Below are 26,501 nucleotides of genomic sequence, written 5' to 3'. Positions count from 1 at the left end.
CTATGTAGGTGGATTATAGCGGTATGTACTGGGTACAGAGCACGCAGACAGCACACACTATCTCCTGGACCACTAGCTATATAGGTGAGGTGAATATCACGGTGTATACTGCGGTCAGGGCAGGCAGACAATAACCAGAAAACAGCAGAGTTAAAGGGGTATATACAGATGTATACTGTGCTGTGCTGGAAGCACACACAACTTCCAATAACTCCTGCAGATGGCAAATGGGCTCAAATAGAGAACACTGACAGCTATGTAGGTGGATTATAGCGGTATGTACTGGGTACAGAGCACGCAGACAGCACGCACTATCTCCTGCCACTACTGACTGCAAGCTCTATTATTAAAGCTAGATCACTAGCTATATAAGTGAGGTGAATATAGTGGTGTATACTGCGGTCAGGGCACAGACAATAACCACTACACAAGAGCAAGATAGGAAATCAACCAAAAACGATTGGTGTGTAACTGTGTTGAAGGTACACAGAACACCCACTGCTTCAGATGCCAACACACTACACGAGGCCGCCTCAAAGGCGGCCTTATATAGTGTGGGGTGTGCACTACACAGCCTGAGCTATGATTGGCCACAGGCAGGACGCCTGTGGCCAATCATGGCTCTCCGCGCTACTGGCGCTGCGATTGGCCAAGCATGCGGGGTCACAGTGCATGCTTGGCCAATCATGAGCCAGCAATGCACTGCGCCATCGCAGTGCATTGTGGGCCACACGAATTTTGCCGCGAACGGCCCAAACGTTCGGAATTCGGCGAACGCCCGAACGACCAATGTTCGAGTCGAACGTACGTTCGACTCGAACACGAAGCTCATCCCTACTCCCAGCAAAGTGGGGCCAGGTTGTAGCTGTCATTCTGCTATAGCGCGGGCGCAAAGGGGTTAATTGAACAACCAGAAGTTAGAAGCTGATTGGCTACCATGCACAGCAGCAACAGATTTTGCACTGTCCAATTTTAGTAGATCAACCCCAAAGTGGCTGCAGAAAGGATGCAGAAGATCAGCAGCACTGAGAAGTGACAAGAGGATGAAAGAAAGTCATAAAAAGTGACATTTCTTTGTGATTTATTGTGCTTTGGAGATCTAGGTGTCATTCACTGGTACATCTGCTGCTGCCCTGACTTCAGGTGCAGAACTTGACCTTTGATGTGGCAGCTATCTGGCACCCATCTCTCTTTTTTTGTCATCTGTGTATAAAATCTGCTTACACTTGTCACCTGGATGTTTTTTTCTTTTGCCTCTGAATGAATAGGAATCTCTGATGTGTCTCCTTCCTTCTCTTCCCCTTGTATTGTTAGTTCTGTGTAGAAGGAGGGGTCAGTCTCGGATCAGTACTAGAAAGTCTTGCACAACTGACAGCAGGTAATGATGAGACCTGCCTCTCTCATCTGAATAAAGCAAGAGGAGGAGAAACAAGAGGCTGGCCAGCAGTCTACCTGTACCTGACATTTGTAGGGGACATTGGGCTCATCAGTCACTGGCAGCTGGCTCCCAGGTATGTCATAATTTATCACTAATGTCATATATACATATACATATATATATATATATATATATATATATATATATATATATATATATATATATATATATATATTGTCCATGCATCATTCATTGTCTTGTGTGCTTAGAATGATAAAGAATCTTCTGTGTATTCTCATTTATAGTATAAAGAAGGATTTGTGCAACATTTTCATTAGTGATCCCATTATAGCCCGTTAATAGAATCTCTTCTTTTTTTTTGAACAGCTACTGCAACCTGGAGCCGATGACTATGTCCAAGATCTCCGGTGACATGTATGATGACTCTGACTGCATCTGTTCCTATGGGATGAAACTCACCTGGGACATCAATGACCCCAAACTCCCGCAGGTGGGTACAGCTGTGTCAGGTCTACAGTATGCAATCACCTGCGCCGCTGCCATGTACTAAAATAACACAAGCGAGCTGGGAACTCTACCTGAGAAAGTTCAAAGAGTCAGACTCTCTAAACAGAGTTCTTTTAGGCTAAACCGAGCCTAGCAAATACTTTCACACTGCATGCACCGCCTATATACCGGCTCTACTACAGAGAGACAGAACTTTTCCACATTCATATATCAAATCACTTGTATGTCATGGAATTTCATACACTGATCTGTTGGTTAAACATAGTGCTGAAAAAATGCATCCTTCAATAACTATACAGGCTATACATAACCTATACGCCCTATATATATATATTATTAAAGTAGGGTTAAGTGTGTGTGCAGTTTTTTGTACTTTTATGTATGTGTACATGTGTGTGTGTGTGTGTGTGTGTGTTTTTTTTTTACTTATATCTGTCGTTTTTATATCTGTAATTTATATATGTATGTGTGTGTAGTTTTTTACTTTTAAATGTCTACTTGTAGTAATTTATTGTTGTCATTTATGTATGTGTGTGTTTTTTTACTTTATATCTGTAGTTTTTATACTTTAGTAATTTATATATGTATGTGTGCATGTCTGTGTGTTTTTTTTTAAACGTATATATGTAGTTTTTGTATTTTAGTAATTTATATATGTATGCATGTGTGTGTAGTAGTTTATTACATATGTAGTTATGTTCTGTAACATGCAGTTCTATCTATCTATCTATCTATCTATCTATCTATCTATCTATCTATCTATCTATCTATCTATCTAGCTATCTATCTATCTATCTATAGATATCTATCTATCTATCTAGATATATTTATAGATATATATATATATATTTATATATAGATAGATATATATACATATTACACTAAAGTAGTAGAGCGCTTCACTTTGCATGCTGGAAGTTCATAATTTATACATGTGTGTGTGTTTTTTTACTTATATATGTAGTTTTTGTATTTTAGTCATTTATGTAGGCATGTGTGTGTAGTACTTTATTACGTATGTAGTTATGTTCTGTAACATGCAGTTTTATCTATCTATATCTATCTATCTATCTATCTATATATATATATATATATATATATATATATATATATATATATATATATATATATATATATATATATATATAGATAGATAGATAGATAGATAGATAGATAGATAGACATATTGCACTATAGAGCGCTTCACTTTGCATACTGGAAGTTCACTTGGCTTTGTAAACTTTATAAAGTTTGTAAAGTTGTTCACCGTGTGCAAGAAAAATGAAAAACTGTTTTTTTGTACTCTTGCATATGATTGGATGATTGCAGTGAACACAGATTCACCGTATTTTAGCTAGCAGACTTTTGCAAAGTAAAAACACACCTTGCAAAATTTGCATTTTATATTCCTTTTTTAGTAACTCAACCCCATCTTCACTTTAGACAGCCAAACAGGTTCAGGTTAAGCTTTTCCTCTTACAACTATACTAGGTTGAAAAAAAAAAAGGAAATTATTTGTTTATTTGTTGTTGGTTTTTTTTCTTTGTTTTGTTTTGTTTTGTTTTTGCTACATAAATATCAGCATCGTATGTTTTAAATGGGAAACGGTATGTATAATTAAAATGTATATAAATGGTTGTTATTTAATTTTAGTATAATAAGAACGTGTAAAAACGATTTTTTATATCAAAATAAGTAAGAAAAAGAACACAGGAGCTCCACTGGTTTCTATCCAGTATTATGAGAGTAAAAAGTACAGAAGAGGGTATATAAACAACATATAGCTTAGGGGCCAATGCCATAACGCAGTGGAGAAAACCAACAATGATTTGCATGAAATAACCTACAACAACCCATACCATCTGATTAGATTCATTCCGCTTTGTGATGAGTCCGACCTGGAACAATATATTGTTCTTTGGTGAATAAGCTAGCAGTATTAAAAGCATCAGTAAAAACAAGTTACATAATAGCCCATATAATTGTAATTTATAAAAACTGTGCAGTCTAGATAAAGTACATAAAAGTCGAGATAAAGTACAAAAAAAGTGATACATTTAAAAGCTGAATATTAAATCTCAGCATCTCAATATGTTTAGTAGTAGTAGTGATTTTTAATAAAATAACGTGTATAAAAAATATAGAAGCACATAGCCTAATATAATAGAATATCATCGTATATATTATAATGCAGGGTTGGGGCTATTCAGTTTATATGTATCATAAAGACAATCAGTAATAACATAATTGTGTCAACTATACATAATATATAATAAATATATAAATGTCTGGCCATACAAATCAAACGATTATTTGTTGGCCAGGTTTAGGACATTAAATAATGGGCTATTGAAGCTCACTTATTAAATCATATCCACTAAAATAGTGTGTGTAAAGGAAACAGAATGGGATGACAGCGATCCAGTGACTGGAGTGATGGAGAACACAGCAGAGCCCCTGGCAATGGCACACAGACATTACTATTCTCTATGGGATAGCCTCGTCTGCTCCTAATACTATTCACATGTTGAAGTTATCTCTTTAAGGTGATGGAGCTGACATCCTACAACATCTGCTTTTTAAAAAAAAAGAAAACTAGCTAAATTTATATTTTCTAAGGGCCCTATTCACTGAAATTGTAACTTATTCGATAGGAGTAAAATCTAGATGTCTCTTTTTCTTAATGATGTTCATGTTGCAGACTGAACGTTAGTAAATAAGGTAAAGCTGTGTCCCCTTTAAATCTCCAATCATATGCAAGCACAAAAAAATAAAATAGAAAAATCATATTTTATAATAATTTAATCATAGGATCTGATTGGGTATTACAAGTGAACACATGCTCTCCTCTTTTGCTAATACTGCTGACCAGCCTCTCTTTCTTTAGTAAATCAATCTGAATTTTTAACCAGAGCTTAGGTGTTGATTTACTAAAACTGGAGAGCGAAAAATCTGGTTCTGCTGTGCATGGTAGCCAATCAGCTTCTAACCTTGACTTGTTCAATTAGGCTTTGACAAAAAAAAAAGGATGTTGATTGGTTTTTATGCCATGCTGCAGATTTTGCACTCTTCAGCTATAATAAATCAACCCCTCAGTTTTATTCTAGAATCATTACATCATATTTGCACTAATACAGGTATGGCCCACTTTTAAGTACACAATGGGATTTATTTACTAAAGCTGGAAAGTGCAAAATGAGGATCACTTCTACATAGAAACCAATGAGCTTCCAGGTTTTATTACCAAAGCTTAATTGACCAAGCTGGGGTTAGAAGCTCATTGGTTTCTATGCAGAAGTGAGTCTGATTTTGCACATTTCAGCTTTAGTAAATAAACCCCATTGTGTACTTAAAAGTGGGGAATGCCTGTAGAGGAGTAAGGAATAGTACACTGCCTTCCTTTATTTACTAACCTCTGGGGGTAGTTTGATATTTTACATCTCTGGAGTTCTCTGCTCTTCTCAGAGATATTTGTTCTCACCCATGTGGCAGTTTAATATATCATGTAGATCACTTCTCCCACTGAGAATAGAAGTGATCTACAAACGCTCTGAGAACCCTGAACGGCTTCTGTTTCTGTAATCTCACAATAGCTCAGGAGATTTCAGTATCAGAATCCCAAAGTGAAATACGAAGCACTCCACATACACTGCACATATTAAGTTAATAATAAAGATATAATCCCCCTACCCAATAAACAGACACCCCATAACTGTAAAACATTCTAATTAATACATAACATATGTGCATATTTATGCGAATGGTGTATTCTGAAATGATAGTACCCTATTTGTCATGCAGATATGCACCATTCATATAAAAACAATAAATATATATATTAAATAGTTCAAAGTAATTTAAAAAAAGCATAACAATAAAAATATTAATTAATTAATATTATATAATTAATTTATATTAATATTAATTAATATTAAAAATATTAAATTAACAATTAAAATAATAATAAATAAATACATAATAATAATAAATGTAAAAAATAAATAATACCGGCATATTAACATATACACTTATGCAAATGCAGTGTGTACTGGACTCATCTGATGCTCTGAATTTTACAGCCACCTTGCGTTATCAGCGATGCATCATCTGCACAGCTGTCAAAATTACAGCATCAGTTGTACTTCTGTAGCCACAACACTGCCTTTATATATATGCCTATATATATATGTGTATATCTGTGTGAGTGTATGTGTGTGTGTATGTATATATATATATATATATATATATATATATATATTATATATATATATATATATATTAGGGGTGCAACAGATCGTCACTGATCCGTGATTCGAATGGGTCACCCTGTTTGGATCGGCACACGCTGCGATCTGCGGTCTCGGCCTTAGGAAAGGTCGTGGCTTCGGCCTAGCTCTGGAGCGGCAGCTATCTTGGTGCACCCATCAGCCGTTTACGATTTGATCACTCTGTCAAATGATGGAGCGATCACTTGTAAACAAACGTCGGTTCCTCTCTCCCTTCTGTAAAGTGGAGGGGAGAGATCGGATAGAAGCAGCGCTGTGGGCTGGATCTGTAGTGTCCACAGCGCTGCTCTGTAACAATTGCAGTCACAGTCATCCCTCCATACTCTGCCAATACTCTGCAATTCCCTGCCAATACCGTGCCAATAGTCTGCCATACCCTGTCAATACTCTGCCATACCCTGCCAATAGTGCTATACCGTGCCAATACCCTGCCAATACTCTGCAATGCCCTGCCATGCCCTGCCAATAACGTGCCAATACTCTGCCAATACCGTGCCAATACTCTGCCAATACTGTGCCAATACTCTGCCAATACCGTGCCAATACCGTGCCAATACTCCGCCAATACCGTGCCAATACTCTGCCATACCCTGCCAATACTGCAATACCCTGCCAATACCCTGCCAATAACGTGCCAATACTCTGCCATACCATGCCAATAGTCTGCCATACCCTGTCAATACTCTGCCATACCCTGCCAATACTGCCATACCCTGCCAATACCCTGCCAATAACATGCCAATACTCTGCCAATACTCTGCCAATACTCTGCCATACCGTGCCAATACTCTGCCATACCCTGTCAATACTCTGCCTTACCCTGCCAATACTGCCATACCGTGCCAATACCCTGCCAATACTCTGCAATACCCTGCCAATAACGTGTCAATACTCTGCCAATACCGTGTCAATACTCTGCCAATACTGTGTCAATACTCTGCCAATACCGTGCCAAAACTCTGCCAATACCATGCCAATACTCTGCCAATACCGTGCCAATACTCCGCCAATACCGTGCCAATACTCTGCCAATCCTCTGCCATACCCTGCCAATACTGCCATACCGTGCCAATACCCTGCCATACCCTGCCAATACTCTGCAATACTCTGCCATACCCTGCCAATACTCTACCATACCCTGCCAATACTCTGCCATACCCTGCCATACCCAGCCAATACTTGCCAATACCCATCCATACTCGGTAATACCCAGCCATACTCAGCGATACCCAGTCATGCTCAGCCAATTATTATTTGCTGATCCGAAAAATGATCCAATCCGTGACTCTGATCCCAGGAACGATCCGTTCCGTGAGTTTTTTGAAAATATATATACATACACAAATATAAATATATACACACACAGATATATATATATATATATATATATCTGTATGTATATATATATACACATATAAATATATGTATATATGTGTGTGTGTGTATATATATATATATACATATACATATACATACATATATATATATATATATATATATATATATATATATATATATATATATATATATACATATATATACATATATATTTAATCTCTGTGTGTAATTGTATAGTTATTGTATTTGTAACCTGCTGTTGGTGTATTTTTCACTGCAGTTAAGAAAGTTTTTACTTTCATTTTTGGCCACGGGAGAAGGAAGAAGCTATTCTCTGGCAGAGATCTCCTGATATCTCCACCTCTGGGCTGGAGAAGCCAGAAAGGAGAACTTGAAAGAGAAGCACAGAGAAAAAGTGGCATCTCTGTTTACTAAACATGCCGTTTCTGTTGCAGTCAATGCAGCCGTTCTGTGTTCTGAGGTGAGAAGAGAAAAAATAGTTCTCCAGCACTCATCTCGGTATATTAAACCTGCAATGCTCTGAGATAAGCAGAGATCATCCTGATCTCAGCTTATCAAAGTTTACTAAACGGACACCTTAGTTCATCATGTGCAGAGGTAGATGCCTGAAATATCCCAACCACATAAGAAAGGGTTGATTTACTAAAAGGTGCAAAATGTGGTGCAGTTGTGCCACCAATCAGCTTCCAGGTATTTTTGTCCAAGCTTAATTGAACAAGCTGAAGTTAAAAGCTGATTGGCTACCATGCACAGCTGCATCTGATTTTGCACTCTTGATTTTAGTAAATCCCTACAGTATATTTTCCTAAAATATATGGACTTCTGGTCATTAGATAATGCTACTATTGCGAATCTATTCCTTCTTTTGTAAGTCAATGTCACAGCACAATCACTTCCATATGTGACAGATATGTATGGGATAAAACGCTAAGCTTAAACATTAAGCCCCATACACATCATCAGATTTTTTGCAGATTTTTCTCTTCAGATTTACCAAAATCATATAATATGAGGTCAAACCTTAGGAGTTTCAATTTGTATGCAATCAGGCAGGCCCTTCTACTACATGGTTTTGGTAAAGCGGAAGACAAAAATCAGCAGAAAATCTAATAGTGTGTATGGGGCTTAAAACTCAAAATATGCCTCCTAACTCCTAATATACAGTACATGGACACATAGGAGAACTTGGAGCTGCTTCTACAGGCAGAACACAAAACTCCTATAGAAGCAACGTTTTACAAGCCTGTGTGCATGGAACCTTATTTAGATATAGGAGCTGGCTTAATTAAAAAAAAAAAAAGTACTAATGACACGGTGTTGATTAATCACTGGAGAGTGCAAAATCTGGTGCATCTGTACATAGTAGCCAATCAGCTTCTGACTTTAGCTTGTTCAATTAAGCTTTGACAATTAAACTTGGAAACTGATTGGTTGCAGAGCTGCACCAGATTTTGCACTCTCCAATTTTAGTAAATCAACCCCACAGTCTTCATTGATATCTAAGTCACTAATACAAACACCTAAGCAGATTTGAGTAGAGTCCTAACTAAAGCATTGCACCAGAGTGACAGCCAGGCAATCTGCATTTTCAGAAGGAAATACCAGAAATTGCAGCCCCTTTGTTTTTCCTATGACAGGTTTGTTTAACAGATGATTCAGTTAAAATAAATAATTACTAATGTGATTCATCTCTAAAATGTTTGCGGTCACCTATGTACTGTTCTCTTGTTCAAGCGATAATCATCACAAATCAGAATCATTGCAGATTGTCAGACTATCAGACGTTATTGTATTAATAGCAGGGATCACTGTATGGAGGATGAGCATATAACGGCCGATAATGAATAATAGTGGAGATCCTGACACTCATCTCTGCTGGCCTTGTTCCATTTCTCATGGCTGTGATGAGTTATTTTAATAATTTCCACCTAAATTAATAATGTTTTGTCCTTTGCCATTAAAAATCTGTTATAGTGATGATGACCCCGACAATGACACTGACCTGTCATAGAACATTCATCACCTATCTCTCTCAGCTTCCCAAACCTGTTCTACACTGAGATTTCATAAACACATTTCTTTTCGGTTCAATTAAAGGGAACTATTTAGAAGAAGAAGAATATTACCAAAATGCCATTACTGAAATAGTAGTGTCCATGTAGAAATAAAAGGATGGCATTCATAATACAGAATGGAGATCTTATGCACAAAGGTGAAATGATAGAGAAATAATAAAAGACAAATGCAGGAGCAATTGGGGCTGTATTAGGAAAACAGACTGTACAAGGGTGTATAAAATATAGATATTGTACTGTGAACTGTGGGGTCACATATTGCTGCCTTTGCTACCAATGCTAAAAACGTAGTAAATGATTAATATAATAATAATAATCATAATAATAATAATTATTATTACTACTACTACTACTACTACTACTATTATTACTGATTATTGGTAGCAGTAGTAAGAACACAATTATTATTTTATTATTATTAATTGTGTCTATACATTTGATGGTGATCATATGCAATAACATAATGATAATATGAATAGTAATTATAATAAAAATAATAAGACAAGCAAAAATGATTATGAAGAATCATAATCATCATCATGAATAATAATCATCATCATCATATTAATAATAATTGTCTATTTACACATTTGATGGTGACCACTATGCAACAATAACATAATGATAAAACGAATAGTAAATATAAGAAAAATAATAAGAACACATTATTAATATTATTATTATTGTTAATAATAGTAATAATAATAATTTAGTCTTTATACATATGGTGGTGTTCACCATACAGCTGTAATCTCATGATAATAATAATGGTAATATTAATAGTAATAACAGGAACAATTATAGTTATTATTATTGTCATAATTATTAATAATTGGGGCTTTACACATTTGATGGTGTTCGCCATACAACTCTAACCTCATGATAATAATAATGGTAATATTAATAGCAATAACAAGAACAGTTACTTTATTATTATTATTGTTGTTATAATTAATAATAATTGTGTCTTCACACATTTGATGTTCACCATACAACTCTAACCTCATGTGATAATAATAATGGTAATTATTATAGCAATAACAGGAACAATTATTCTTATTATTAATATTGTTATAATTAATAATAATTGTGTCTTCACACATTTGATGGTGTTCACCATAAAACTCTAACCTCATGTGATAATAATAATGGTAATATAATTGCAATAACAGGAACGATTATTATTATTATTATTAATAATAATATTGTTATAATTATTAATAATTGTGTCTTCACACATTTGATGGTGTTCACCATACAACTCTTCCTTCATAATAATAATAATGGTAATATTAATAGCAATGACAGGAACAATTATTATTATTATTGTTGTTATAATTAATAATAATTGTGTCTTTACAAATTTGATGGTGTTAACCACACAACTCTAACCTCATGCTAGTAATATTGATAATAATCATAGCAATAAGAACAATTAATATTGTTATTGTTACAATAATTAATAATAATTGTATCTTTACACATTGGATGGTGAATAACATGTGCAAGATGAGGCACACAAAGTTTATATTATTCAGTGGGGTACAATTACTACAGCCTGCTTACTTACCACTATGGACTGTCCCAATTTAAACCTAATAAACACATCCTACTCAAAGAAAAAAAACAACTGATACAACAATTGTGAAAAGTGCAGTGCCATATTACTAACCAATCGTAAATGATTGTTTTATCTGCTTTGAAATTCAAAGAAACATCTGAGTGATTTGCTATGACTGTACATAACTAGTTTTATTGACATTGGGGGTTATTTACTAAAGGCAACTCCACTTTGCACTACAAGTGCAATGTGCACTTGAAATTGCACTCAAAGTGCACTTGGAAGTGCAGTCGCTGTAAATCTGAGAGGTAGATGTGAAATGAGGGGAAGCTCTGCTGATTTTATTATCCAATCAAGTGCAAGCTAAAATGCTGTTATTTATTTTCCTTGCATGTCCCCTTCAGATCTACAGCGACTGCACTTCCAAGTGCACTTTCAGTGCAATTTCAAGTGCATTTTGCACTTGTAGTTTGCACTTGTAGTGCAAAGTGGATTTGCCTTTAGTAAATAACTCCTATTATCTCAATGAATACATTATCTGACAGAGTATTTCGTTTAGATTAGTAATTGTTAAAGCCAAAGGAAGAAAACATAATTTACAAGGCCCACAGGCACCAAGTAGCAGTGTAGTTGCTACATGTTAATCCATTCTGCACACAGAAGCATTAGCAAACATCCTAATCACGGATTACAACAGAGAATGTGTCATCACTTTACTGGAGTGTTTTATCTGTAATGACTATGAAGCTGTAGGACTAGAACAAACACCTACACATGTCTCTAATAGACTGCAACAGAAGCAGTAATAAACCCAAAAGCAAACATTTAATTTCAGTTTACCAATTCATTAGTATTCCTTTTTAGGCTTTCTTTCTTCTATTTTCATCTGGCGATGCAGTCAGTAAATCTGTTGTTTTTCAAAAGAAGCTCTCTTGTAGTTACAGGGATGAGACAAACTATTTAACACCAGCAGGGTTTCTTACAATGATCAGCTTTTATTCTTTTATTTATATAAAACCTTTATCCAAAAAGAAAGGAAAACAATGCTGTAACTTTTTCTAAAGTGTTAGCTGGAGTTTGACTTCAATTTGTTACACTGTCACCCCCCCCCCCCCCCCCCCCCCCACTGACAATGCTGCTTTCCAAATGTGCCCCCTGTGCTCATTCATACAAAGTGGAAGAATTCTAATACAGGAAATGTGTTTCTGGCCATTGATTGGGAAGCTGCAATATATTGTTTTTTACTTTGGGTTTAATACCACTTTAATTCATAGCATTGCTTTAACACAATTGATAGAATGTTAAACATTTATTACTATTCATTGAAAAAAGATATTCTTTTTATTTGATGAAAAATAGAACAAAGTATATTTAAGTCATAGATGAGTTTTGTAACTGTTTTTAAGGCTACAGTCTGCAGCTGTATGTATATTTCCCATTGTATGAATATATATTTTAGTGAATCTTTCCCGGGTTAGGTAACTGATACTTATCAACCATTCTTAAGTTATATGATTATTATAACAATTTAAATGACTATTAAAGAATCAGTTTGTCTGTTTCCCTAGTTGATTCTAAGTCTGATTTACTAAAGGAGTTGAGAATTTTCACTCCCAAAATGTGTAAATATTAATTTCAATTTTAAAATGTAATACCCAATTAAGTTCAGATGAAGTAATTAAACAGGAATTGGGTTTTTATGTGGTTGGAAAATGTTATAATTAATATTCTGTTTTATGAATAACGATTCTCATGTAGTAAATCCTTCTGTCTCACGCATCCATACTGCGTCAGGTTGGTTCGGCTGCGCGAATCGTGGTAGCTGTATGTTGGGTCATGCACAGTGATCTGTGGGCACATGTGTGCTTATTGGCCAGCGAGGGGAGCCAATCAGTGGGTCCAGCGGGATCGATTTCCACTGGCCACCCGCGATCGCTCCCCGCAGTGCCAGAACAGGGATCTGCCATAGTAAACAAGGCAGATCTCCATTCTGACAAGGGATCACACAGATCCTTTGTCTTTCTGTTATGCAAGAAGACAATCGGTGTGTTGTCACAGGCAGCCCATCTCCTGACACAGTTAGAAACACACTGAGGGAACACAGTTAACTCCTTGTTTGCCCCTGATGTTAACCCCTTCCCTGCCAGGGCCATTAGAACAATGTCAGTGCATATTTTTAGCACTGATTACTGTAATAATGTCACTGGTTCCCAAAAAAGTGTAAAAAATGTCAGTTAGGTGTCCGATCTGTCCACCGCAATGTCGCAGTCCTGCTAACAGTTGCTGATCACCGCCTTTACCAGTAAAAAATAATAATAATAATAATAAAAAAAATTATTTATCTCCTATTCTGTAGACAATATAACTTTTGTGCAAACCAATCATTAAACACTTTTTTTGTTTTTTTTGTTTTTTACCAAAAATATGTAGCAGAATACATATTGGCCTAAATTGATGAAGAAATTCAATTTTTCAATTTTTTTTATTGGGTATGTTTTATAGCAGAAAATAAAAATATTGTGTTTTTTTACAAATTTGTTGGTCTTTTTATGTTTATAGTGCAAAATATAAAAACCACAGAGGTGATCAAATACCACCAAAAGAAAGCTCTATTTATGGGAAAAAAAGGATATACATTTTTTTTGGGTACAGCGTCGCAAGACTGCGCAATTGTCAGATAAATTAACACAGTGCCGTATTGCAAAAAATGGCCTGGTCATTAAGGGGGGAAATCTCCCAGGGCTGAAGTGGTTAAGTTATTATTGGGTACATTAATACAGTATTTTCTCAATAGTCTTAAAGTTTTGTAAAGTTGTTGATTCATTTTTTTTCTATCTTTAACAATTTAAGAAATTTGAATTGTAATTGTAATTATCTTTCAGGATCAAATCAGTATTATTTTTATCCCATGTCACAGGGCTCTTTAACTGCATGAGGCCTATAGGCCAGTGCCCCCTCTGCCAATTTGGTAATCGGGCATTTATCACAGTATATATTCTCATAGCTTAGCAAATAAGTTGAAAGTTTGTTCACTTTGAAAACCCAATTATGTATGAGATCAAAAAGATCAACTAATTCAGTCAACACACCTCATTCACTAAGCTATGTGAACATTCACTTTACAATGGAATTAAAGAGAAAGTAAACCCTGGTGGGTTTTACTTCCTCTTTATTTCCCTGCAAAGGTAAAGCATAGTAGCCCATTATGTGTCACTGACACTGACGTTACTCCCGCACATGCGCGTGAGAGCCGCCAGTCATGGTATGATCGCTATTAGAAACGGCACAATGTGACCTTTCTAAAGTGCGCATTCGCTGATGACATTGGCGCATGCTCCATAGTCATCGGCGCTCAACTTTTTCGTAAATATCTCCTAAACTGTGGAGGTTTAGGAGATATTTCCATAGCCTACAGGTAAGCCTTAATTGAGGCTTACCTGTAGGTAAAAGTGGTTGTACAAAGTGTACAACTACTTTAAACATGCTCTATTCCTTTGGTATGTTCGTGAAAGTTTTTGGCCTTCTTCTGACACCCCCTCTACTACTTTTTCTTCTACATTTGATCAGAGTTTTTTGTCAGGTCTTGTATTGGGTATATCAGTGGAGACTTTGAATTGAAAATATTGTTATTGTGTTGTTGCCTTGACTGACGCTTTGTTGTAACCAACAGTACCACCGTCTATACCTTATTAAGTTGTTGTGATTGAGTTAGATGAAGAGCTTGTGAATCCTACATGGTGTAGGGCCTTACTAAAGTAGTCTTCAAAGCCAGTGATATATTAAAAAGTTGCTGTATACAGAATAAGTCATCAACACATTCCCTTAAAGTGATTGTAAAGGCAGAGTGTTTTTTATCTTAATGTATTCTATGCATTAGGATAAAAAGCCTTCTGTATGCAGCAGCCCCCCTCAGTCCCCCTACTACTTTCCTGAGCCCCATCTAGATCCAATGATGTTGTAGGAATGTCTCAGCTGCCCAGGACTTCTCTTCTCATGGGCTGTCAGCAGTTTGGCGCCATTGGCTCCCGCTGCTGTCAATCAAAGTCAATCAGCCAATGAGAATAGAAAGAGGACGGGGCAGCGGCTCTGTGTCTGAATGGACAGAGGGATCTGTGGCTCAGCTCGGGTGCCGCCATAGCAAGCTGCTTGCTGTGGGGTCACTCAACAGGAGGGAGGGGCCAGGAGCATGGAAGAGTGACCCGAGAAGAGGAGGATCCGGGCTGCTCTGTGCAAATCCACTGGACAGAGCAGGTAAGTACAACATGTTGAGACTTTACAATCACTTTAAAGTGGAGGGCCACCCAAAAAAATGCATTAATAATCTTAAAAAAAAAAGAGAAGAAAAGAAAATATTTTTTTTTTCACTTACCTGAAACCGCTGTTGCTAGGCAGTCCTCCTAATCTGCCTTTTCCTATTCCGCTGCGATCCCTCCTCTTCAGTGAGCAGCCCCATTGGCTTCTGGGACCTGTGTGTGTCCCAGAAAACAATGGGGCCATTCACACAGCACCGCATGACTCACGCATCTGCAGTAGGAAGCGGGCAGTGAAGCCGCAAGGCTCCACTGCCTGTTTCCCTTCGTTAAGATGGAGACGCCGGCAGCCGATCTGAGGGGTGGCCAACAGTACGGGATCGCTGGACAGGTAAGTGTCCTTATTAAAAATCAGCAGCTACAGTGTTTGTAGCTGCTGACTTTAAAAAAAAATGTATTGGCCGGAACGCCCCTTTAAGTACTGACAAACAGAAATAACTAAGGCAGTGTGGATGATTAAAGGAACAAAAGAGTAGGGAATGGTTAAAAACCTTATTAGTTTATTTTTGATGATTGTGTACACATTGACCATTTTGTCAACCATTGGACAAAAAGTGATGAAAAGTCCAAAATGTTATGTTTGACAATGGAACATATGGTGAATGGAAATCTTCTACTGGTGACATCTGTTCCAGTGAACAATGTCAAGGAGAGGATTCCCACTTACCTGCTGCTGTGTCTATGGGACAGGAAGTGAAGGAAAATTCCCCCAATTGGACACAGACAGAAAAATCTAAACAAAGTTCTTACGCTTCCCTAATATAGCCAAAACAAAAAAGTTTTGGCTACAAATACACTTTAGCCACACCCGGTACATCAGTTTCCTTGTCCGGTGAACCTTTAGTGAATTATTCCATTTCCTAGTGTATTTATTTGGGTGTATTCAACATGTTTAAACTAAGTCATATGTTTTGTCCAATGTGCTCATCAAAAAGATATTTGATATATATTATACTCTATGGAAACTGAGAAAATTCAAGATACTGTAGTGCTTTGCGTTTAAAACAGCATATAGAAAGTGATAGAAAACAGTTACATTATTGAGTGCAAATATATAAAAATCATCTGTAAAATAACATCTCATCACCTGTTCATATGATAAAAAATCATATTGGTGCATTGCGGGGAAACAAAGCTCATAAATCAGAAGTAGTTTTTTGTGTCTTATGATGTTATATATAAACTAAATATTCTTATTATGCAATTATTTAAATTAAATCTGAATATATATATAGATGTATTGTAATAATAAGGGTGCTCCACTATAGCAATGTTATCAGATTGAGATAAGGGACAATATAGTATAGCTCCTTTGGAAGCCTCCAGATGTACCTGCTATATATACCCTGTATGTACAGCCCTTCACATGTGTTACATCCAACCATGGAATCTTGTACAGTTATGTTCCATGTAGGTTATGAACATGACCTACTTCTTTTATAATTTTTTGACAATGAACAGTCAATGAAAATAGTTCATTTTTATGTGACAGGATCTGAAGCAGTTTGACAGTTTCCAGGAGTGGACAGATGGCTATGTTCGATATATATACATCGGGGAGGATAAAAATGCTCAGCGTCATCTCAGTGGATGGGCCATGAGAAATACTAACAACCACAATTGTCAGATCTTGAAGAAGTCTTGCCTGGGTGTGGTGGTGTGTAGCCGAAATTGTACATTGGCTGACGGTGGCAAGCTACAGCTCAGGCCAGCAATTTGCGACAAGGCACGACAGAAACAACAAAGTAAGTGAGAACCCAATGATGTCTGCCAACATATCTATCTATCTATCTATCTATCTATCTATCTATCTATCTATCTACCTATCTTATGTAAATCCAAACTTCAAACAAATTTTGCATATAACATTTTAAAAATCATTATTTAAGCTTCAAAAGCCAACATGTGTCAAATATCAAAGACAGATTTTACATTAAAAGTATATAAATATGATACATACACTTACAACAATGCATACTGCATACAACAACTCAGTGCCTCACACACTCAAACCTTTCTGTTAGAGGTGTTTGGATATGTTTCAGGATTAATTTTGTAAATCCTGGTCACTCATTATAATCAAAATATACATAACATCTCTTAGATTAGTTGGCTGTATATGGTAGAGCAGGGGTTCTTAACCAGTGTTTCATGGAACCTTAGGGTTCCTTCAGAGTTTGCTAGGGGTTCCTTGAGCAATGAGTAATTTTTGCCTCTGAAATAAGTTCCCGCTGACACCAATAACCTTTTTAGCGATCTGTAAGGGGGTAAATCTTCCCAATGACCACAAATATAAGGGACATTCTTGTCATTGACCATCACACTAATGTATCATAAGTTGTAGATATAGTATATTTTAGCAGGGGTTCCCTAAGACTGGAGAGTTATTTCAAGGATTCCTTGGTGTTAAAAAGGTTGAGAAAGGCTGTAGAAGACAGTCAGATGTTACCAACAGATGTAGCCTTCAAATGTTTGTACAAGCACCTAAACATGTACACTTGTATTCTATGAGGAAACATTTTTCAAGGTTGGCACCCTCAGTACTAATTTTCACTTGGAGGAGCAGAAGAAGTAAATTAACCTCATTTAAAACATTTTCCATTAGACATGAGATTGCCAGAGGTACCTACTGGAGATTGTAAGAACCTCTAGATAATTATCCTGGATATTATAAACTGACTTTATGTGGCAGTACATTTCAAGTAAAATAAAACTAACAAAACCAAGGAAAGAATAACTGGATACAAAACAGCCAACAGAACTGAAAATCGTAATAAACAAAGATATTTGTTATAATGGTGCCAAACCAGGTCTAGGCTTGTGGCTTTCTAAAACAAAAAAAAAAACTTGTCTGGCTTTAATATACCTTTATCTGTCTCTACAGGCTCATGCAAGAATATTTTATTAATTTAATTTCATACATTTTTTACATTACAGAAAAGTTGTGTAATAACTGCAATGCAGCTTTGGAGTTGATCCCTTGCCGAGGTCACAGTGGTTATCCAGTCACTAACTTCTGGCGTCTTGATGGAAAAGCCATATTCTTTCAGGTACTTATCTTATGTAATGATGTGTAGGAGGTTGGGTGTAGCGGGGGTAGTATCTGCTATCAAGGCCAGTAGCCCCAAGGGTCACAGCTCTTTACCTGACCCCTTGTTTTTTCCCCTATTGCACCAATAGAAACATCATTATAGTGTGTCTATTACACATTATATTGCAAATAGTGTAAATACACATACTTGTATGTATGGTATGTTTTAATGAAAAGTAGTAAAGTTTGGATATATATTTTAAATGGGGTGCCAAAGTTGAATCACTGTTATGTTGATCTGTTGCTAAGGGGGGTTATTTACTAAAATGGAGAGTATAAAATCTGGTGCAACTCTTCATAGAAACCAATCAGCTTCCAGGTTTTAGTGTCAAAGCTTAATTGAAAAAGTTGAAGTTAGAAGCTGATTGGCTGCACCAGATTCTGAGTGCATCAGTTTTAGTAAATCTCCCCCAATGTTTTCTTTCTGTGATAGTGAACTAAGCCCCCTGCATAAAAAAGCTAATGTTCAATAAGTTATCTATGTAGCCTGTAGCAACAGAACATTGTTGTGCGAGAAACACTTCTATTTTTATCCTGACAGTTAGAATAGTGAGTTTTCCATGGCATCTTTAACATCAAGAATAAGTTACCTGTTGATAATGTTAGTTAGAACAGAACACACAAGAATGCAGAAGAACATATCTTTAAAAAACAAGTCAAAAAGCCAATCAGTCAAGCAAGGCATACCAAGCAATGGGTATACTTCTGACACCAATAATCTTTTACGATTCTTTCTAAAGATATGACTATTGTTTTATTCATTCTTAGGCAAAGGGAGTTCACGATCACCCTAGACCAGAAAGTAAAACAGAGACCGAAGCCCGGAGAAGTGCTGTGAAAAGACAGATGTCATCCTCCCACTTGTCCCAGAAAAAGAAGCTTCTGGAATCTGAGGTGAGAACTGACAACCATATCGATGTTGTAATGTACATGAACTGCCGCAGAATGGTGGAACCTTAGCTTAGTTTTTCAATAATCATGATAATAGTGGAGATAATATTAATCATGAAGACAATTAGTAACTAATACCACTAACAAACTCTAATAAAACATCTGATTACCATTTAACATCTGGGTATTTTCCATTATTAGGAACCTCATTATACAGTGTTAAAGAATTAAAGCTTAAAAGTGCTTGGTGGCTGAGCAAAAAAGGATAATTTTTGAGCAATAAATAGAAAAATAGAAAACATATAAACATAAAATCCTCCATCCTTCATCCAACTCTCCTGTCCTAAAATATATTAATATCGTGCATCGGCTTTGGTATATGAAAATAAGAAATATGAATGTAAAACATATCTAAAGGCCTCCATTGCCACCATCTGATGCTGTTCAGAATAACCACTTACATATACTGTATTTATGGTTCAGGTTAACCTTATACTATGGGCTGTGGGTGCTGAAATAAAGAACTGCTTATAATATTGCCTGCATTCTTTATTACTATGATCCACCTTCTCGAAGTTCCTGTGTTTCTCATATCCAGCACCAGTCCTAACTGCCTAGATATGAGGTTAAAGGAGTTTCTTAAAGCATAACCGTATGACACTCTGGTGTTTTTTTTGGCCTGCATACAGTTCCTGCTTCCTTGCAATCTTTGCAGTTATTGGCCTGGTCAAGAATTCCTTGAAACCCTTTCCTGATTAAGACATGAAGGCTGCCTTGGTTACTTCTCAGTCTTCAAATGCTAGTTTCCTGGTTCTAACTTTTACCCTTTTTCTTCGCTATAATGAAGTTTATTTACAAAAGGAGTTAAAGTAATTGTAAAGTATTTATTTTTTTAAAACAAACATTTTATACGTATCTTCTCTGTGCAGTTGGTTTTGCACAGAGCAGCCCAGGTCCTCCTCTTCTTGGGTCCCTCTTCGCTGCTCCTGGCTTCTCACTCCTGTCAAGTGCCCCCACAGAAAGCAGCTTGCTATGGGGGCACTCGAGCTGAGTCACAACTCCGTGTGTCCATTAAGACAGGAATCCCCAACCCAGCCCCATCCCCTCTCTCTGGGGATTGGCTAACTGACTTGGATTAACAACAGCGGGAGCCAATGGTGTCACTGTTGTGTCTCAGCCAATCAGGAGGAGAGTCCCAGATGGCTAAAGCACTCATGGGCATCACTGGAGACAGATGAGGCTCAGGTAAGTAATTAGGGGGGGGGCTGGGGAGGCTGCTACACACACAAGGTTTATTTTAATTTAATGGATAAAATGCATTAAGATAAAAAACCTTCTGCCTTTACAACTCGTTTAAGAATCTTCACTCATAAAATTGGGTGAATATATACATCTATCATGCGAAAGAAAATCCTATTCAGTTTGAATACCCAATCGTGTGCAGATGCTTTTTACACAATTTGATGATTGAATTTAATGTTCATGCAATTTTTATCGAAGCGTAGTTTAGTTTATCAGACCATTTGTGTCCTGTAACTGAAACAAGTTATGACGATTTTTGGTTTTACTCTGGAGAAATCTTGAGGAATTGGATAAGAACACAGGACATTCTAAAATTCATAAAGTACCGTATTTATCAGCGTATAACATGCACCCCAAGTTTAGGAGGGAATTTAAAAGAAAAAAAACTTTTAGGAGGGAAGTTTAAGGAAAAAAACTTACATTTAAATGCCCATCAATGCAGCCTTGTCAGTTATTTGCAGCCTTCCATTGCAGCCTTGTCAGTCATTTGCAGCCTTGTCAGTTATTTGCAGGCTTGTCGGTGTCTTTGCTGTTTAAAAAATGGGGCTGCCAAGATACAGAGTGGATGTCCTGTGCATCTCGGCGGCACTCGGTAGTTCTCGGCCGTTCTCGGCTATTTTCGGCCCTTCTTGCCTATTTTCGGCCATTCTCGCCTATTTTCGTCTGCACTCGGCCGTTCTCGGTGGCTTTCAGCTTTACGAATGCCGCCGAGAACGGCCGAGTGTTTTTAACCTCCCTGGCGGTTTGATTATTTCAGATTTTAGATGCTGAAAGCGGTACCATTATTTTGCATGGAAATTTGGAGTTTTATATTATACTCCTGTAATTAGGAATAACTCACTGAAATCTGTCCAAACCAGAGTCTAGTAGACATCCCGGGTATGATAAAGTTTGAAAAATGAAATCATAAATGATAATATAATAAATAATTATAAATAATTATACCAAATAATAATATAATAATAATAATAATAATAATAATAAAAATGATTCAATAATGTAATCAAATCAAAAACACAGAAATTTGCTCAGTTGCAGAATTGTCACTCTCATTACTTTTCAGTATTTGATGACGGATCTCCCCACAAATTGCTATCTCTCAATTCTGCGAGTGATTCCAATTTATTATCGCTGTTTTCTAGCTGGTCTAAAACCATTTTTGATGTAAAGGGACAGGTTTGGTTGCTATGGACAATCTTCAGTTTCCAGGCATAAAGAACAGTTTTTATAATATAAAATTGCATGCAGTACACTGGAGAAACCAATAGGGACAAAGGGGATGTGAAATAATTACATACAGCAATGTAATCTGTAAGATTACATTATACTGTATGTAATGTGTGTGTTTTACTTTTTAAAATTGGCGCCGTTCTCCATCCCCATACATCGCAATGCTCGCAGGGAACGGAGCCCAGCAATGTGATGAATCCAGCGGAGGACGAGCTGCTCACAGTGCGGGGAGACATCGCTGGATCCAGGGGACAAGGTAAATAAACTCATCCTGGATCCAGCGATGTGATCCCGAGTCTGGCTCGGGGTTACTGCTTTTGGTTCTGAATTTTCATCCCGAGCCAGACTCGGAAATACCTCCATGGGAGTTAAGGGGAAAAGGTGCATGTTATACGCCGATAAATACGGTAATGACTAAATGCCAAACATTCTGTGATATTTTTGGAATTAGGTAGGTGTCACCCTTTGTAGACCTAATGTGGCCTCTGCTGAACCAGTGTTTTTTATATTTAATCTTTCCCACTGGTTCATTGTCACAGTTTCACAGTATCAGTGGGCTTTAGTTACTAAAGGTCTATTTGACTTTATTAAATCAACCCCAGTGTGTCTTAGATTGTGTAAAAAATGTTGAACATTTGCCAATAAATATTTGTAGAGATATATATGATGAATGGACATTGAGCATACAAAGCAATAAATCTCTCTCTCTCTCTCTCTCTCTCTCTCGCTCTCTCTCTCTCTCTCTCTCTCTCTCTCTCTATATATATATATATATATATATATATATATATATATATATATATATATATAATGTACTGTATATGCTAGGAAATATGCTGTGATGTTTAAAAATAATAATGCATGTTCTGTACATATTTTATTTATTGTATTAAAATAATTATTAACATGATTCTATCTGTTAATTATTTCAGGTGGGCAGATACAATGATAGTGGTGGACATTTTTCCAACATCCATCCTATATCTTGCTTAGATGGACCAGAGCGTTTCGGTCTTGTAGCAGAAGGAAGTTTTCCTCTCGCACCTCAACACTACCCCTCATTTCAGAACACAGACCCTTTTAAACCGAATTACGGCACAGTAGGTTACCAAGGTGATTCTGTCTCCACATTTTCAAAATGCTCTGAGAGAATATATATGCCGAGAACACCATGTGGTTATGATTTCCATGTCCCTGGTTACATGACTCCCAATTCATACCCTCCATTATACAAGGAACCCATGGGAAGTCTGCCGGACAGTGATCGAGCTCCGTTAAATGGACCTCAGACCAATCTTGGTATGCTGAGCCCCCACGAAAGGAATTTTGATGCTACAGGTAAACATCACGGATGGAAGCAGATATTTTCCAAACCTGGATATGCTGAAAGAAGTGACTATGGCCAGATTCAGACAAATGCCGGTCATTCTTACTACAATCCTGAATACCCATGTAGATATGCAAGATCACCATCTCCAGCTTTACAGACTGTTATAACAACTACCACCAAAGTTTCTTATCAGGCCTACAAACCTCCAGTGGTGAAGTACACTGACAATGTGTGTGATGTCAAGGCTTTGCAAAACTATACACATTTACAAGACAGCTTGCCAGAAGGGGTCTTTCCTGATGTGAAAGCCCAAGATGACTTAAGTGTAATCAAAACAGCATTGGGCTACCAAGAGCAGATTCCTACAAAGTCTGAAAGACTCGACAACTTGGACTTTTACAAATATGGTCAGTGTATGAGTAATGGCTTCTCCGGACAACCCTATAGATATGAAAATGGAGAGTGCTGAAAAAAGAAAATATACAAAATTACAAGTTCAAAAGTTCCTGTAATTTAAGACACTGCATAAATGTATTAACTAGCTCAGAACAAAATGTTGTGATGTTAAATTTTAAGAGATCCTCCCGCAAAACATTCACAAGTAGGGTCAAATCAAATGTTAACAAGGTAGTCTAGGCAAACAAAAAAAAAAACATTTACAATAATGCATTCATTTAAAAATCATTTTATGTATATTAAAATATTGTTATTATGACTGCCTGAACTCTTTGTTATCTTCTCGCAAACCCTTAAACAGCAAAAATGACATATAGGGAGGTCTACTTACAGCGGCCTATTGCATAGCATAATGCTGGTGATTTGATATCAGAGTCTAGAGGGTAATCTATTCTCATTAGTGTGATAATGCCCATCCATCGACTAATCAGCAAGTGGGTTACACAGCTACTAAGTAAATATTGGTGTTAACCTGTAGACTATATAGTATGGCAGAAGTGTGCTAACCACAAGACTGACTAAAGAGGATTAGAAATATGAAAAATTAAACAGTTATCAAATATGTATTTCAATGATGTATTTAGCTGTTCGGCAGGTATTCTGCTTTAAATCATTACATTACAAAAGACAAACAATTTATATAACTATAAAATGTTTCAAGAAACACTTTTCATTATTTCAGCAATGCCTTTGTTCTGATAAACTGTACAGTGGAAGCATAGGAAACTTAAAACACGGGCTACATTAATATCATTGACAAAAATTTATGTGTTTTTCACTTTTCTATGCAGGTAGGTTGCCCCTTGTTTCATCATATTTTTATATAGCGTATTCAGTGAGAAACATTTTACCATGTGCAGAATACCCTTATGTAAGGCATACACAAGGGGTTGATTTACTAACAGCAAAGAGCTTTCACCAGAGCTCAGAGAATGAGGTGAAGCTTTGTTAACTTCCATCATTATTTATGTGCAAATATGCAATTTTTTATTTTCCTTGCGTTTGATTTGGTATTCTTTGAAATTTCACCACTTTATCTAAGCTTTGGGGAAAATTCCTTTGCAAAGTACAACCTCCCCTGCAAACTGAACAGCCTTTTTGCCTTTAAGAAATAAACTCTAAAATGTATCACCAAAATTATAAGTGACTGCCACAATAAACAAGGTGTGCATCATCTAAAGCCATACCAAGTTCTATACTGTTAAGGTTTACTAAAAGCTCAACAACCTGTCCTACAACTGGATTTTTATAGGATGGCTTTTGTGTGCAAGAAAAGGTCCTACAAGCACATCATTTAAGACCGTGGTAACTTTTTCCATATGCTATTCTAGTGCAGATTGGGGAAAATAAAAAATTAAACACAGTCACATTTCCATTAACACAATAGTTTATTAGGTGAAGTGTTTGCCAGATCCACTAAATATGGAAAAGGTTTATATATGTATTTGAAGTGAACTAGCCATAAGCTGCCCCTGTAAAACCACCTGATGTGATGTTCGTAAAAAGGAATGGGTCATTTATGGGCACTCCTTGGGTGTAACAATGAGTACTTCCAATGTTGGAAGTGGACATTGACAACATTTTTCCAAAAATGAGAGACCCGCCCAAAGCTTTCAACCCCCATTAACAAGAGGGAAAAGAGTGCATCACCTCAATCCATCAGGCAGGTCAGGCAAGTGGTGGGTCCTGGTTTGATTAAAGTATATGTAAACCCTAACCAAATAGCATTTAGTTTGCCTAAGTACAGTAAAAATTCCCTTTTTTAATAATATACTTGTTACATCTCAGTACTGGTGATCTCCTGCAATCTTTTTGCAACCATTTTCTATCTCCATCCCTTCAGTGATGACTGCATGGCTTTTCTTCGGGTGGATTTTCCTGATAATGACAATAGTGGACTGCCTACAGTTGTGGAATGGGCCACTTGTAGTCACCATTAGACGTCTATATAACAAATTGACAATGCAGGAGCACAACTGGAAATTAGGGACGGAATATTGACATCATATATCAGGACATTATTTGAAGGACCGTGATGGAAAGATCACCAGGTATTACTTTAACAAAAGCTGAATATATAAAAATATTATAAATTACTTTTAAATTTCAGTATGGTAAGCTTATAGGAGATTTTAGCGATAGATCTTACATACTTTAGGCAATGGAAGTTATCTCCCCACTTGTCATCCTAGGGAGATGCCTGTCTATGGTAATTCCTACTCTTTTATTAAAACCTGTATTTAACATAGCTTTACCATCCCATTTTATTATTTGGGAAATGAAGGATGACCATATATTCAGTGGAATCTTAAATAAGTGTCATGTCATGTGTGGAACAATTCCATATCCACTGCTGTCTTGTGGGTATAATAAACCATAAGTATAATGTGTAGCATCAAGCAGCTACAGCAAATTAATGGTGACTTAAAGACAACAGTAAGGAATACCAAACTCATGAAGTGTGGTCTAGGAATGCTCCCCAGGAAAGGGCTGTTGTTCTATGCTAGTACATTTTCAATTGTAGAATATGTTATAAAGTTGATCACAAAACCCAAATATGGCACTCTCAATAAACCATTCATTTTAAGCATAAATATAATTTGTGTACATAGTAACCATGTAAATGACTTTATTGTGATATACAGAATTTATTTGTATGTTTTGTATATAAATTTTGCTAATAAAAAAAGTATCAATATTTGAA

At 36.5% G+C, this 26,501-nt stretch overlaps 1 protein-coding gene across 1 annotated transcript; it reads left to right on the top strand.

Moving 5' to 3' along the window:
• Positions 1 to 1,386: 1,386 nt before the first annotated feature.
• Positions 1,387 to 26,501, top strand: GCM2 (glial cells missing transcription factor 2). Its single transcript, XM_077492187.1, has 6 exons — positions 1,387 to 1,511; positions 1,766 to 1,889; positions 16,990 to 17,242; positions 18,435 to 18,547; positions 19,357 to 19,482; positions 22,944 to 26,501. The coding sequence occupies exons 2-6, from the start codon at positions 1,785 to 1,787 to the stop codon at positions 23,808 to 23,810; spliced, it is 1,464 nt and encodes a 487-aa protein (XP_077348313.1). The 5' UTR covers positions 1,387 to 1,511; positions 1,766 to 1,784; the 3' UTR covers positions 23,811 to 26,501.

Source organism: Lithobates pipiens, unplaced genomic scaffold, assembly GCF_037356315.1.
Source record: "Lithobates pipiens isolate NorthernLeopardFrog02 unplaced genomic scaffold, aLitPip1_a1.2 Scaffold_19, whole genome shotgun sequence".
Classification (NCBI taxonomy): domain Eukaryota; kingdom Metazoa; phylum Chordata; class Amphibia; order Anura; family Ranidae; genus Lithobates; species Lithobates pipiens.
Note: the sequence above shows the minus strand (reverse complement) of the source record. Positions and strands in the feature narration are given on the sequence as shown.

Coding starts and splice junctions, on each gene's coding strand:
- GCM2 (XM_077492187.1), top strand. CDS start 1,785: ATGACTATGTCCAAGATCTCCGGTGACATGTATGATGACTCTGACTGC. Junction 17,243..18,434: donor GGCACGACAGAAACAACAAA/GTAAGTGAGAAC, acceptor TTTACATTACAG/AAAAGTTGTGTAATAACTGC. Junction 19,483..22,943: donor AGAAGCTTCTGGAATCTGAG/GTGAGAACTGAC, acceptor TAATTATTTCAG/GTGGGCAGATACAATGATAG.